The 15,136-nt window shown below is 41.2% G+C and overlaps 1 protein-coding gene across 1 annotated transcript; it reads left to right on the top strand.

The window, feature by feature from the left end:
* The first annotated feature begins 316 nt into the window (after nucleotides 1-316).
* TAT (tyrosine aminotransferase) lies at nucleotides 317-9,018 on the top strand. The gene is made up of 11 exons (XM_010596799.3): nucleotides 317-672; nucleotides 830-934; nucleotides 2,736-2,803; nucleotides 3,607-3,765; nucleotides 3,935-4,073; nucleotides 4,497-4,549; nucleotides 5,656-5,808; nucleotides 6,595-6,723; nucleotides 7,077-7,160; nucleotides 7,940-8,038; nucleotides 8,576-9,018. The coding sequence occupies exons 1-11, from the start codon at nucleotides 459-461 to the stop codon at nucleotides 8,714-8,716; spliced, it is 1,344 nt and encodes a 447-aa protein (XP_010595101.1). The 5' UTR covers nucleotides 317-458; the 3' UTR covers nucleotides 8,717-9,018.
* Nucleotides 9,019-15,136: the final 6,118 nt, after the last annotated feature.

Below are 15,136 nucleotides of genomic sequence, written 5' to 3'. Positions count from 1 at the left end.
AAAATTTCCTGGTTCTTCTCTGCAGAGGGCAAGACCTAGACTGGTGAAACTTTAGGGAGACTCTCTCCTGAGTAGACTCTACATGGAAAGAAGGGAATACATACGCTTTGATTGTTTACAATTTTTATGTCGTTTCCCCTTGGCTAAGTTTTTACAGGGATTACAAATGCACATAGCAAATATCATTTACGTAAGATATGCATTTGATGGAGTGCTCTCTACTAACATTGTAGAATGGGTTCTTGCTTTATTTTCCATTTCAGTAAGAAGTCTTAAAACTCCTCCCATTCATGACAAAGCTACTTTAAGTGAGAAAGCAATAAAATAAGAAAAGGAGTTTGGAAAGAGTCATCCAGTGAAATCACCCTGATGTTTGAATCCAAGGTGATCTGTTCTGAATTTCACTGGAATCTCTTTATTTTCCGCATAAACTAGCAATAGACTCTTACGTGATTCAGATGAATGGCAATGGTACCCTCCCCTCTGTGCTGGATGTGCGTGTCAACTTTGGTGGGAGAAGTTCCGGACAGGGAAAAACTAAAGACAGGAAGGCCAGATGGTCTGTGAGGCCCTCAGAAATGTCCAACAAAACTTTCAATCCTATCCGGGCCATTGTGGACAGCATGAAGGTGAAGCCAAATCCAAACAAAGCCATGATTTCTTTGTCAATTGGTGAGTTGGGGACAGTTGACCGAGGGGCAGTCATTATTTCCCCTACTGTGATCCTCAAGGGCTGGTTAGAGAAGACGGGAGTGGGGGGCGAGTCTGAGTACTAGGCATGGAAAAGTAACCACCTGTGGCTCCTTATTTTTTTTTCTCCCATGAAAAGGAGACCCGACTGTGTTTGGAAACCTGCCTACAGACCCTGAAGTTACCCAAGCAATGAAAGATGCCCTGGACTCGGGAAAGCATAATGGATATGCCCCATCCACTGGTAAGCTCCTCCTGAGACTCTTTATCTAGAGGCCTCCAAGTCTTTAGTGCTTTTATAAAAGGACTAAATTTCTAGCAGTTCTCCTTGCTTTCCTGATGCATAATTCCTAAGGAGAAACTGAGATAAAATGGCCATTTGGGTTTGGGAAAGGAGTCTCAGGGTACTTAAACATAAGCCATAAAGGTCTAACTTCTTTCCAGGCTCCCTTTGGCAAACTGGCATCTCATCTCTAGGCTCCCTTACGTACTTATTTCTCAAATAATGCTTCTATCCTATCATTATTAATTCTAACTCAAAGGCTTTAAGTCTGGCTAAAGCTGCTTGTTTACTGAGTCCTTAGGTCCTGAATTAAATTCCCTATTGCTCTATGACAGTCACTCCTTTGCTTTACTTCTCCTTCTCTCTGTGTTAAAGGCCTATTTTTAATTATGGTTAATATCTCAGGCTGCCAACCAAAAGGTCAGCAGTTCAAATCCACCAACTACTCCTTGGAAACCCTGTGGGGCAGTTCTACCCTGTCCTATAGGGTCACTGTGAGTCAGGCAAAGGGTTTGGTTTTGGTTTTGGTTTATTTTAATTATGGTCCTGAGTACACTGAAATGCAATTATAACTATTTAAGATTAAAGAGGTACAAAACCAAGAACAATAAAAAACGGGCTGTCACATTGAAAAGGTAGAAGGTTGTTCCTGAAAAAAAGACATTTTTGCTATTTAGGTTTAACTTTCCCCGTTTATTAAAAATTTCCACTCAGAAGTGTTTGGTAAAATAAGTGACTCCTTGGCTGTGTTTCAGTGTTGTACATTTCCGCCTCTAGTATGTTCACATAGAAACATATTCTACGCAGAATAAAAGGCAGAATAATAACCTAGCTTCATGCTAAAGCAGAATTTTAAAAACATCTCAAAGAGGTATCAGGGACATGGCTTTTAGGTTGATTGGTTAAATTTTATACAGTTGCTTACAACAAAAATCAAAACAAAGTCAAGACCAAAAATTAGGTTATAAAAAGTTTATAATGACTTTGATATCCCAAGTATTAGGGAACTGATTCAATCTGAAAAGCCAAGTCTCCATTTGACAAATAAATGTTCAAAGAATATGGAATTTCATATGAAGGGAAATACAGACAGTAAATACACATCTAGGAAAACATTCTTCCTCATTAACAATTATATGGAATTTATATAACTTTAAGAGACCCATCCATATCTTTGAATGAGCAAAAATTTTGAAATATTGCCTCTGGCCTTGCTAACAGAATCCTTTTGGAGAACAACTCTATAATATCTGATAATGGGCATAAAACTGCCTGTACCTTAGAACTGTAAATTAACACTTGGAAATACTGTGCCAGAAAATAATCTAAAAGAAAAAAATTGTACGAAAATACTTACAGCTATATTATATGATGTAAAAAAACTTAAAATGGACCAAATCTATTGAATACATGGATTACAACTTTTCAAAAAGGATAGGATCATAGAATGTTATCTGGAAGGGATTTAGGAATAATGTGAATCTTTTATTTTACAGAGGAAAGACATAATCACAGTTAATTAAGATAATGCAGAGTATTTTATAGTCTGGGGAGCTCTTTCTTGTTGTTGTTTACTATGTTTGTACTTAATATAAAATCGTAAAATCTTAAATTTAATCTCCTTTATCAATAGAGGCCGAGAGCTAAACTGTATAGCATGTGCTCTAAGTAGGGGCAGAAGGCAGGCTGAAGCCCATGTTGCCTCTCGGGGCATCACTGTCAGTTGCAGGATGAAAACCTCCAGCTTCCTCTTTTTTTCCAGGTTACCTATCCAGTCGAGAGGAGATTGCTTCTTATTACCACTGTCTGGAGGCACCCCTGGATGCTAAGGTGAGTCTTATATAAGGTACCAGCTGTGAAGCAACTGAGGACAAACTACCCTTTTCTTTGTTTCTGGTCCACAAAGAGTAAGGTTTTTGGGGAGGGGAAGCTGAAAATAATCTTCCTTTGGTCATTTGAGGACTTATATAGCGGGGGCCACTAATCAGTGACTATTTAATATCATTACATTTAACGTATGATGATAATGTTACATACAACTTATGTGATGTCTGTCTCCAGGAGGCTCAAGAGGTCACCCTATATCTGATTCTCTGAAGAAGGTCATTGGAAAAAAAATCATATGCACTAAGTAATTGAATTTTTTAATTTCACCAATGGGATCTTTTAAAATATGTAGCTTCCCTTACTCACAAAAAGCTCACTCGGGTGGGAAGATTGAGATACCATGGTACGTTGAATTGACGGCAATGCCAAATTTAAGGTTAAATGCCACACTTCCTTCTATTGTCTGTAGTGTGGAGTCAGTATTTCCTAATGTAAGAGATTCCCTTCATCTGTATTTTAAAGAAGGGCCAGGCTTCAAATCTCTGGTCAAAAGTAAATAACCATGCTATCCCATGGAAATGTGCTGAGTCACAGCCAACCTATCCTTTTAAAGTGATTTTTCCCCCCAATGGCCAACATTTTCAACAACATTTAGATATGGACATATAGAAACATATTAATTTCTTTTGGTTTTGGCTTAGTACAATCCCAGCTACTTTACTTTGAGCCTAAAAACATAAATTTATTATTGCTCCCCACTCACCCATCTGACAAGCTCTTTTCTCCTCTTGCTGTTGGAAACACAGGATGTCATTCTGACAAGTGGTTGCAGTCAGGCTATTGAACTTTGCTTAGCTGTGTTGGCCAATGTAGGACAAAACATCCTAGTTCCTAGACCTGGTTTCTGTCTCTACAAGACTTTGGCTGAATCTATGGGAATCGAGGTCAGATTCTACAATCTGCTGGTAAGTGACTTTTTAATTTTAGACTCAAGTGCTCTATTACCAGCCTATAAGGAGGTGGGTGGTCAAAGCGACAGACCATTTTATTATATACATCACACGCTTGGGTTAAGTAACTATTCCCCCTAAGTTTCTCAGAATCATCTTAGTCTCACCCTTTCTTCCTCTCCAGCCAGAGAAGTCTTGGGAAATTGACCTGAAACACCTGGAATCTCTGATTGATGAAAAGACAGCGTGTCTCATTGTTAATAATCCATCAAACCCCTGTGGGTCTGTGTTCAGCAAAAGGCATCTTCAGAAAATTCTAGCAGGTAAACCCAGCTGACTTCACAGAGGAGGGCAAGGAGGGAGAACCCCCTACATGGTTTCTGAAATGAGAAAAAAAAAAAAAGGAGTCCTTCACTACACTTCAAACCTAGGACAGAGGGGAGCCGCTCCACTGGGTCTCTAGAGCACAGCTTGTCATAGGAATGCAGGACTTGTCCAAAAGAAAGAGAAAAAAAGAAATGCTTGCCTTTCCACCACTCCCATCATCTGGAAGATTGGGTTTGAAATATCTAATTAAATGACAGATTGGGGCTTTGTACCCTGGAAGAATTAGAAAAATTTAAAGTTTTTAAAGAGGAAGACAAAACACATAAACATGAAATGCAAAGTACAATAAGACTAGGTGAATATTAGGTATTAAGGCAATTCCCATTAAAAATGATTTCAGCACGTTTCTCTCTTTTCAGTGGCTGCAAGGCAGTGTGTCCCCATCTTAGCTGATGAAATCTATGGAGACATGGTGAGTCCCCACAGGATATATCACCTACAGATATCCCAATCCCAAAATATTTTATGGTAACCTTTTTGAGTTGGAATTGACTCGACGGCACTGGGTGTTTAGAGGTAGTGATTGGAATAATCAGAAGCAGCTCCTAATTATTTCAGTACAGAACATCAGTTCCCCTGCATTAACAAATATGTGTGTGTGTGTGTGTGTGTGAAGGAGCCCTGGCGGCACAACTGTTGCGCGCTTGGCTGCCAAAGGAAAGGCTGGCGATTCAAACCCACCCAGTGGCTCCAAGGGAGAAAGAACTGGAGGGCTGCTTCCATAAAGACTGCAGCCAAGAAAACCTTATGGGGCAGTTCTACTCTGTCACATGGGGTCACTATGAGTCGACAATACCCAGGAACAACGTGTGTGTGTGTGTGTGTGTGTGTGTGTGTGTGTGTATCTCCGTGACCCTTTAACCACTTTTCTGAAATCCAAAAAGCTATGAAAAGATATTTGGAATTCATTTGGTGGCAGAACCTGATTTGACCTGATACGAAGATATTTATAGATTTTATTTGTTCTATTTGTGAATCTATATATTTGTTGAAAGTGTAAGGAAAGTGGCAGAAATATTAATATGCTTAATTAATGGTGCTGACCCAAACCACACCAAAGATGTTAGTTACACAATATATGGTATGTGTTCCTTATGACTTTTCTAAAACTTAAACAATTCTGCATTCTGAAACATATCTGGGTCCAGGGATTTTAGATAAGGGATTGTGAGCCCATATTTTTATTTTATTTTTTGAGCCCATGTTTTTAAATCTATAACTCCAAAAGCCACTAATTTCGTAGAGCCAGCTTCATGAGATTGTACATGTTACTGGCTAGAGCCGGTTTCCTCATTTAGGTATCCTTTAATCTAGATCAGACAGCAAAAGGAAAGTTTTTGGATAGTCCCCTTTAAGTCTCTTGGAATCCCAATCATGCTTCAGGGTAGGGATAAACCTGCAAACCTGAGGCCCTATCCCTAGCGATTATAAGGAACAGGTTGAGAAGCATGGGTTCCAGGGGAAAGTAGGCAAAAAAAAAAAAAAAAGACAACTCTAAAGAGCAGCTCTTGTCCTTAGGCGTTTCCAGATTGCAAATACGAGCCTCTAGCCACCCTCAGCACTGATGTTCCCATCCTGTCCTGTGGTGGGTTGGCCAAGCGCTGGCTGGTTCCTGGCTGGAGGTTGGGCTGGATCCTCATCCATGACCGAAGAGACATTTTTGGCAACGAGGTGAGAGCCATTTGGTGAAATAGTATGCCTTATATGCTTACTTTGCGTACACAGTGGTAAGGAGGTAGAATTTTTTCTTTTTTTCTTCTTCGTCCCGTAGTTCAGGGTGCCTGGGAAGACACTGGATAAAGATGGTAACAGTTATTCCTCTCTCAAACTCAGTTTTTCTGTATCTGGCTCTTCGAAGAAGTTCCATTTATTTCCAATTTTAGGAACCCCCAAAAGGAAACATAACAGAAATGACAGCTAACGTTTGAGGGCTTATTAAATACATTATTTTTTAAAATTTATTTTGTTGTTGTTGTTGAGAATATACACTGCAAAACACATCAATTCAACAGTTTCTATGTATTCAATTCAGTGAATTGATTACATTCTTCGAATTGCGCAACCATTCTCACCCTCCCTTTCTGAGCTGTAACTCTCCATTAACATAAACTTATTGCCCCTAAGGTCCCTATCTAATCTTTTGAGTTGCTGTTGTCATTTTGTATATATGTTATTTTTATTTACTTGTCACAGCAACCCTATGAAGCCACTATTAATATTAACTCCATTTACAGTTTAGAAAAAGAGTCAGAGAGAAGTTACATAATTTGCCTAGAGTCACACAGCAGGTGAGTGGCAGAACTGGGCCACAAACCCAGGTGACCTGAGCTCAGACTGTCACTAGTCACCATCACTTCCCCAAAGATTAAAAACCTGATAGAGATAGTGGTCAGAACAAGAATCCCCGAAGCAGAAATGCTTAAGAAAGGCTAATTGTGTTTCCCGGGGGACATTTAGATCCGAGATGGGCTAGTGAAGCTGAGCCAGCGGATCCTGGGGCCCTGCACCATTGTCCAGGGAGCTCTGAAAAGCATCCTGCGTCGCACCCCTCAAGAGTTCTACCACAACACTCTAAGGTTCCTGAAGGTAAAGGCAGCCCATGACCTTCTACTTCGGGAAGTCAGGGAATGCCACCAGTGGAACTGGGAATAATTGGTCCTCATCTCTGGAACAATGTTCTATTATCAGGCTTCCATATTTGACCAGGAGATGGCACTCATGTAAATACCAACCCACGCACATTTATCTCACCTTTGGCAGTTCCCTCTGCTTCCAACTGAGGCTTCAAGTGAGCAGGCGCTTTTTTTTGGTGTTGTTGATTCCTTATGCCAGCAGAACAAACCTAGGTTTCTGATCATCGATGGTGGCTCTACTTTTAATGACTTGGTTTTCTTTTACCTTAACGCTGATTTTGGATTTCTCTCTGCCTCCCGTTGTAGTCCAATGCTGATCTCTGCTATGGAGCATTGGCTGCCATCCCAGGACTCCGGCCAGTCCGTCCTTCTGGGTCCATGTACCTCATGGTAAGTATGTGGGTGGCAGGCACTAGATCTATGTGTGTTGTAAAGCAAGTGGAAGCCACTCTGCAGGGCTGCCATAGGTGGTCATGCAGGGCGTGCACCGAACAATTCCAGGAGTCACCATTCATAACTACAATGGGCTAGACTCCCAAGTCAGTCAGTTTATGAACTGTCTTGTTCTGAATTGTCCCACTGATATGATTTAACCTGTGTTCAAAAAGTTCTTAAAATGACTTAATTCTGCAGTACAGCCAATCATTTTATGTCTAGGTACTAGGAAGATTTAAGACACAGATAAGAGGCATTCTCCACAATTGTAGTTCTCGACTAGGGGTGATACTGGTTCCCTAGGGATGTTTGGGAAAGTACAGCTTTTTTGTTTATTTTCAGAGTGACTGAGTGTGCTATTGTTATTTTGTGGACTGGGGATGCTAAATATCCTATAATGGGTGGGATATTCCCACACAATAAAGAATTGCCTAGCCCACCATAATGCTAATAGTGCCCCTTTTGAGAAAAGCTGGGCATTCTACCTTCAGCTTTAATTTATCAGCATCAAGAAAGGAACTCTTCAACAAACTATTGATATAAATATATCCTCTCTTCCCTGTGAAAAACTTCATGAGCTCATAAGTGCTTGCTAGAACTCTGAGTCTGAGTTATCTGTAGTAGAGTTCCAAGATACCTTTCAGAGCAGTCTCTACCTTAATTTCTGTCATAGGGAGTTGACCTGTTTCCCCTCCTTCTGAGAAGTTTGCATCTTCCTTCTGTTACTGAGATAGGTTGGAATTGAGATGGAACATTTCCCAGGATTTGAGAATGATGTGGAGTTCACCGAGCGCTTAGTTGCTGAGCAATCAGTCCACTGCCTCCCAGGAATGGTAAGCATTTGTGTCTCTGTCAGGATATTCTCAACAGTTTCTAGAGCCCCAGGAGTCTCCCTGAGCTAGCCTTTTTCTTCTTGTTGTTGTTGTTAGTTGCCCTGGAGTTGATTCATGGTGACTCTGTGTGTTACAGAATAGAACTGCTCCATAGGGCTTTCTTGGCTGTAATCTTAAAGAAAGCAGATTGTTAGGCCTTTCTTCTGAGGTGCCATTGGGTGGGTTCAAACTGTCAACCTTTATATTAAAGGTTGAGGGCAAACCATTTGCGCTACCTAGGGCCATAGCCTGTGGCCTTCCCCTACAAAACATTGTGTATTCTTGTTAGATTAGATTTTAAGCTTGTCCCACTGCCTCGTTTTATGATGAATTAACTCAGTTACCTACTTGGTGGCTTAATGGTGGAAACTTAATGGATTGATACCCTTGACTAAATCACTGCCTCTAATTTTTATCTAATTGGGGCCCTGGTCATTTATAAGGTAGATTGTAACAAGGTTCAGTTGGTCTGAAGATAACAGGCTCTTATTTTTGCAGTGCTTTGAGTACCCGAATTTCTTCCGAGTCGTAATCACAGTGCCCGAGGTGATGATGGTGGAGGCCTGTAGCCGGATCCAGGAGTTCTGTGAGCGGCACTACCACTGTGCTGAAGGGAGCCAGGAGGAGTGCGACAAATAGGCCCTTGTCTATTCTCCTGGGGATACGTCTCATTCACAGAGGGCTGGGCTGGAACCTGCTGCTCCTTGGGGAACTGGTGCCCCTACTGGGAGAGAGGCCTCAAAAACACCACTTCAAGGGTTCAGAATCGCTCTTGTTTTTCCCCAGCTGTGTCTACATACAAACTCTGAATCCCAGATTCTCCTCTTACTCTGCTGTTGTAGTGACTCCCTAATTCATTAATATGTCCCCCTTTCACATGGCTTCCTCCTTTTTTTCCTCAGAGTACCAGGTAAACAAAGTCTACCAGAAAGCAGCAGAGACAAGGGAAACAAAAAAAAAACCTCAGGGTGAGAAACAAAAGATCAAGAGAACTTGTGTGCTCCCATCATTTCCACATACTAAGAGTAAGAACACACTTTCCCTAGTCAGGTCTGAAGCTCAACTCTCTTTCCTCTTCACTTCCAGTATACCTCACTTTATGCACTAGAGCCAAAACTGAAAACAAGTTGGGGGCACATATACTCGGTAATCATATTCTAAATGCATCAGGGAAATTTGCTATTTGAACGATCCCTGATAGAAATCTTTACTTTGATTTTTTTGGGAAAGAATATTGTAATACAAATAAATATCCTTTAATTGATCAACTTTGTAAATTTAGATTTATGTATATCAGGCTTTTTTAAAAGAGGGCACATTGGTACTAAAGTAAATCAGAGGATTTTCCAGAAACACTGCCATGTAAGGGCCAGGAATATCCTCACTTGTTATAGAATCATTATCACTTTTGCTATAACATTGATATTGATTTATTGATATATGTATTATCTTTTCATATGTTTTCTAACAAACATTTATATTCACAAGATCCTTTATTTTGCCAAGGCCATAAATTATTGTTTTTCTTCTTCTTCTTTTTTAAAATAAATTTTACTAACTATGTTCCTCTGTGATGTGTTTTTTCTCCCCTGTAGGGGAATTTCTATCACCAGGGGTTGTCCATGGCTCAGTCTAATTGTTACACTACCAACTAGGTCTCACTTCTTTCTTTGTAGATGTACTAACTTCTGGACTTAAGAAACGTAATTCCTGAAGGACCCTGGAGGTCATGGTCCCCAGACTTTCTGTTAGCCCACAACAGGGATCATTCCCAAAGCCAACTCTTTAGACAGGGATTGGACTGGGCTATAAGATAGAAAATGATACTGGTGAGCTTCTTAGATCAAGCAGACACATGAGACTATTTGGGCAGCTCCTGTCTGGAGGGGAGATGAGAAGGCAGAGAAGGTCAGAAGCTGGCTGAACAGACACAGAAATATAGGGTGGGGTAGAAAGAAGGACTGTACTGTCTCATTAGGGGGAGAGCAACTAGGAGTATACAGCAAGGTGTATATAAATTTTTATATGAGAGACTGACTTGATTTGTAAGCTTTCACTTAAAGCACAATTAAAAATAAAAAAAAGAAACATTATTCCTAAAATGTTTTATCTGGGAGCTCAACTTCTGGCTTTTTACTTATAAACAAGACAACCAATTGTAAACCTCAGGCCTTTGCCTTCACACTATTTGAACTTTTTAGATCCTCTACCTCTGAAGCGCTTGGCTGCTAACCAAAAGGTTAGTAGGTAGTTGGAACCACCCAGTGGCTCCTTGGGAGAAAGACCTAGTCATCTACTCCCATAAAGGTTACAACCTAGAAAACCCTATGGGGGCAGTTCTACTTCGTCACATGGGGTCGCTATGAATTGATCATCAACTCCATGACATCTAACGACAGCACCACCATCTCTGGCCCCAAATTCCTACCCTTGCCCAAATCCACTAACCACTCTCTGGGCAATAAAGTTGAAATGGTTCAGCTTGACTCAGTAAATGAGTGGTGTTTCTGATCTACTCAGCATGAGTTTTTGTCTACAAATCCTCTTACGCACGGTTGCTTGCCTAAATTTTTCCTCATTATTTCCCTTAGAGGAGGGAGCCTGAAATTATCTTACAAGGTTGGGGCCAGGAATGTACCATAACCAGCCTGAAGATTCCTCACCAAATAAAGTTTTCCTTATTAGAGAAAGAACTTCAAGTTTCAACCCTACCAGTCACGCCCAATTAATTTCCTTCATAAATAGCAGCAACCAATGTCTCCTTTCAGTCTACATTTGACTTTGGTGAGCCAACACCTAAAATTTACCTTTTCATTTCTTCAGCAAATCCAAAAGGAATAAATAATGATTGAGATGATAAAGGTTTCAGTTTCCTGTACGTAATTCCTGCTGTAATTTTAACAAAGATGCCTGGCTCCTCTCTCCTTGTCCCACCGCCACCCCCCCCCCACCAAAGATCTTCGCAAGATGTATTATCCTCACACATACAGATAATTCTATCCAGTATTACTAAATTCTATAAGAATCTCTTAAATTTCCAAATTTTCTTGGTGCCTAACCACTCCTCCTCCCTCCTGCCCTTCAGCCACCTAGTTTCTTCTCCCCCGAGGTAATTGAGGTAATCGTAGTTAGCAGTTGCTTATTCATAGTTCTAGGTTATTCTGTGCACGTGTAAGCATGTATGTGTGAATATTCCCTTTCGTTTTTCTTCTTTCTTCACGTTAACTTTATCACTCAACTTTATAATTCTTCATATGGAAGTCAAAGGAGGAATGGCATTTCCGAGGCCATCACCTCCTGGTGTCTCTAGATCAAAAAGAAACCCCCAGGCGGCGGCACTTTCAAAGAAGCTTAAAATCCCCAAGTTGAACTTCTGTTTTGTGGATGGTGGCGGCAGGAGTGGTAACGGCTCTTTGAATTTCAGGATAAAACAACAAGAGATCTGAATTGTGAATTCTCTCGCCTTTCTTCTTATGCTCGCGCATCGCCTAGCGAGTGATTGGCTAGTACCACAGACGAGTGCCAAAAGTCGCTTCCCTCTACTCTCTACCATTCATCCAAACACTCCCCGAGGCTGAGGACTCCCAGCAGCGCGGGGCGAATACGCCGGGGTCTGGCTGCTAAACTCGGCGCATGTGGAGACGCAGGGTAGGGCTTCGCTGCTGAGGGCGCAGACGTAGAAGCTGACGGGGTGAGCAAGGGTCTGCCTCTATGAGGGGCGCCTGTTTTTTTTCTGCTGAGGTAAGGTTCCCCTCCTCCCCCCCTTTTTTTTTCCAGCTTCTCTCCCAAACTAACCCTCTGTCGCAAGATTCTCTTCCCCGTTCCCATTTGCCCTCAATTTAGGTCTATCCTGCAGACTTCCAGAAAGTTCACAAATCATCCCTGTTAACACCTGTTAACCTTTTCCCAGCTCTGGGCCAGTCCCAGTGAGTGAGATGAGTTACAAAACAAAGCAGAAAATCCGTTTAGCGGATATCAGTTTCCAAAAATATGCCCCCCCATCCCTGAAATGTTTCTGGAAATAATTATGACTCTCACCATCCTAAGTCTCTGGCATTTATGTTGGGCTCTCTACTTAACCAGAGAAATGAATCCACCTCCTGTGCTCCGCACACTGCACATTGTGCCCTAGTGTCTATGCTTTAAGTACCCTGAAGGTTGTATTTGGATCCCTAGTGGCACAGTGGTTAAGAGCTTGGCTGGTAACCAAAAGGTCAGCAGTTCGAATCCAGCAGCTGCTCCTAGGAAGCATTATGGGGCACTTCTACTCTGTCCTATAGGGTCAGTATGAGTCAGAATCGACTCCAGGGCAATGGCTTTGTTTTGTTTTAAAGGTTGGATTATTGAATTGTTACCTGTTGGAAAAGAACTAGATTGCCAGAGCATTTTACTCATGTTCTTATTTATTTTAAACAATTTAGATATATTTACAAATAAGTTGCATATGAGGTTATAAAACCAGTTGATGTTGTTGAGTGGATTCACACTCATGGTGTCAGCATGTGTGTCAGAGTAGAATCGTGCTCCATAGGACTTTCAATGGCTGATTTTTCTAAAGTGGATTGCCAGGCCTTTCTTCCAAGGTGCCTCTGGGTGAGTTTGAATTGCCAACCTTTTGGCCAGTAGTCCAACACTTAACTGTTTGCACCACCCGGAGACTCCTTCACAACCACTAACCGGTTGCCATCAAGTCAATCCTGACTCATAGTGACCCAGTAGGACAGATTAGAACTGTAATCTTTTTGGAAGCAGACTGCTGCATCTCCCATGGTGTGACTGGTGGGTTCTAACCACTGACCTTTTAGTTAGCAGCCAAGCAGTTAACCACTGTGCCACCAGGGTTCCGTTCACAACCGCTAGGATGGCTATAACAAGAAAGACAGTAGCAAGTGTTGGGAAGATGTGGAGAAATTGGAATTCTGCTACACCCCTAGTGGGATTGTAAAATGGTGCAACCACTTTGGAAAAGTGGCAGTTCCTGAAAAGTTTAAACATTTACCTAGCATGTGACCCAGCAATTCCACTCCTAGGTGTATACCCAAGAAAAATGAAAACATATGTCCGCACAAAAACTTGTACGTGAATGTTCATAGCAGCATCATTCATAATAGGCCCAAAATAGAAGCAACCCAAGTGTTCATCAGCTGATGAATGGATAAATAAAAAATGTGATATATCCATTCAATGGAATATTATTTGGCCATAAAAAGGAATGAAATATTGATACATGCTACATCATGGATGAACGTTAAAAACATTATACTGAATGAAAGAGTGCCATCACAAAAGACCACATATTGTGTGATTCCATTTATACCAAAGGTCCAGTGTAGGCAAAGGTACAGAGACAGAGATTAGATTAGTGATTGCCTGGGGCAAGGAGTCATTCCGACTCATAGCGACCCTAGGGTCTCTGCGAGTCAGAATCAACTCATGAATCGACTGGATGGCAATGGGTAAGGCCAGGGATGAAGGGCGGGAGCTAAGGTAGAGAATGACTGCTGATAGGCATGGGGTTTCTTTTTAGGGTGATAAAACGATATAAAATTGATTGTGGCAATGGCACAACTCTGTGAATATACTAAAAACCATTGAATTATACACTTTAGATAGGTGAATTAATAAAACCAAAATATCTATTGCCGTTGAGTCAATTCCAACTCATTGAGACCCCATAGAACAGAATAGAAGTGCCCCATAGAGTTTCCAAGATTGTAATCTTAGGGAAATAGTCTTTCACATCTTTCTCCCTCAGAGTGGCTGGTGGGTTTGAACTTCTGACCTTTCAGTTAGCAGCTGCGCACTTAACCACTGCACCACCAGGCCTCCTTCCGGCAGATTATATCTCAGTAAAGCTATTCTTTTTTTGAAAAGGTGCAAGGAATCTACTTAAGTATTTACTTGATATTTGAAGGTATTTTTAAAGTTTTATAAAGAAGAAAAAATTACCAGTTTGCATTCATCTGTTCATGGTGGAAAAACAGTGACTTTTTCTCACTTTTAACACATCCACAAAGATTGTGACATTTTTTTCAGGTGTCATCATTCTGTAAGTCAGGAATAACACCATTTTTTTTTTTTTTTTTTAAATTAAGGAGTTCAGTTTCAGAAATTACTTAGTCTTTAAATTTTTGGTAGGAATTAGAACTAGATAGGGTGACCTCGCCATTGTTGGCTCATGTCATGATACAAAGTACTTAGTTTTCCTGACTGTTATTTCATAATAGAAGCAGAGCTAAGTGTCAGTTGGGCTTTTACACAGGGAAGAATAAGAAATTTCTAGAAAACGTCTGGAATATTTCTGTAAACAGCAGAATTAAAGTGGTCTTTGAAATTTTTTGAATTCTCAACTATGAAAATCTGAAACACATATAAAAATAGAAACAATAGTACAAACACGCATACCCATCTTCTACATTCTGTGATTATCAAGATCTTGCCATGTTTCTCCTTTTTCTTTGCTGAATGATTAGAAAGCCAGTTGTAAGTATCACGTCATTTCCCTGTCATCCATGTCATATACCTCAGTATGCATCTCTGAAAGTCTACAAATCAAGTCAGTCTCTCACACAAAAACCCATATACACCTTGCTATGCACTCCCAATTACTCTCCCCCTAATAAGACAGCCCACTCTCTCCCTCCACTTTCTCTTTTCATGTCCATTTCACCAGCTTCTAACCCCCTCCACCCTCTCATCTCCCCTCCAGGCAGGAGTTGCCAACATAGTCTCAAGTGTCCACCTGATCCAAGAAGCTCACTCCTCACTAGCATCCCTCTCCAACCCATTGTCCAGTCCAATCCGTGTCTGAAGAGTTGGCTTTGGGAATGGCTCCTGTCCTGGGCCAACAGAAGGTCTGGGGGCCATGACCACCGAGGTCCTTCTAGTCTCAGTCAGATCATTAAGTCTGGTCTTATGAGAATTTGGGGTCTGCATCCCACTGCTCTCCTGCTCCCTCAGGGGTTCTCTGTTGTGTTCCCTGTCAGGGCAGTCATCGGTTGTAGCCGGGCACCATCTAGTTCTTTTGGTCTCAGGATGATGTAGTCTTTGGTTCATGTG

Source organism: Loxodonta africana, chromosome 21, assembly GCF_030014295.1.
Source record: "Loxodonta africana isolate mLoxAfr1 chromosome 21, mLoxAfr1.hap2, whole genome shotgun sequence".
In the NCBI taxonomy this organism is placed as follows: Eukaryota; Metazoa; Chordata; class Mammalia; order Proboscidea; family Elephantidae; genus Loxodonta; species Loxodonta africana.
This window is presented reverse-complemented; position numbering and strand designations above follow the sequence as displayed.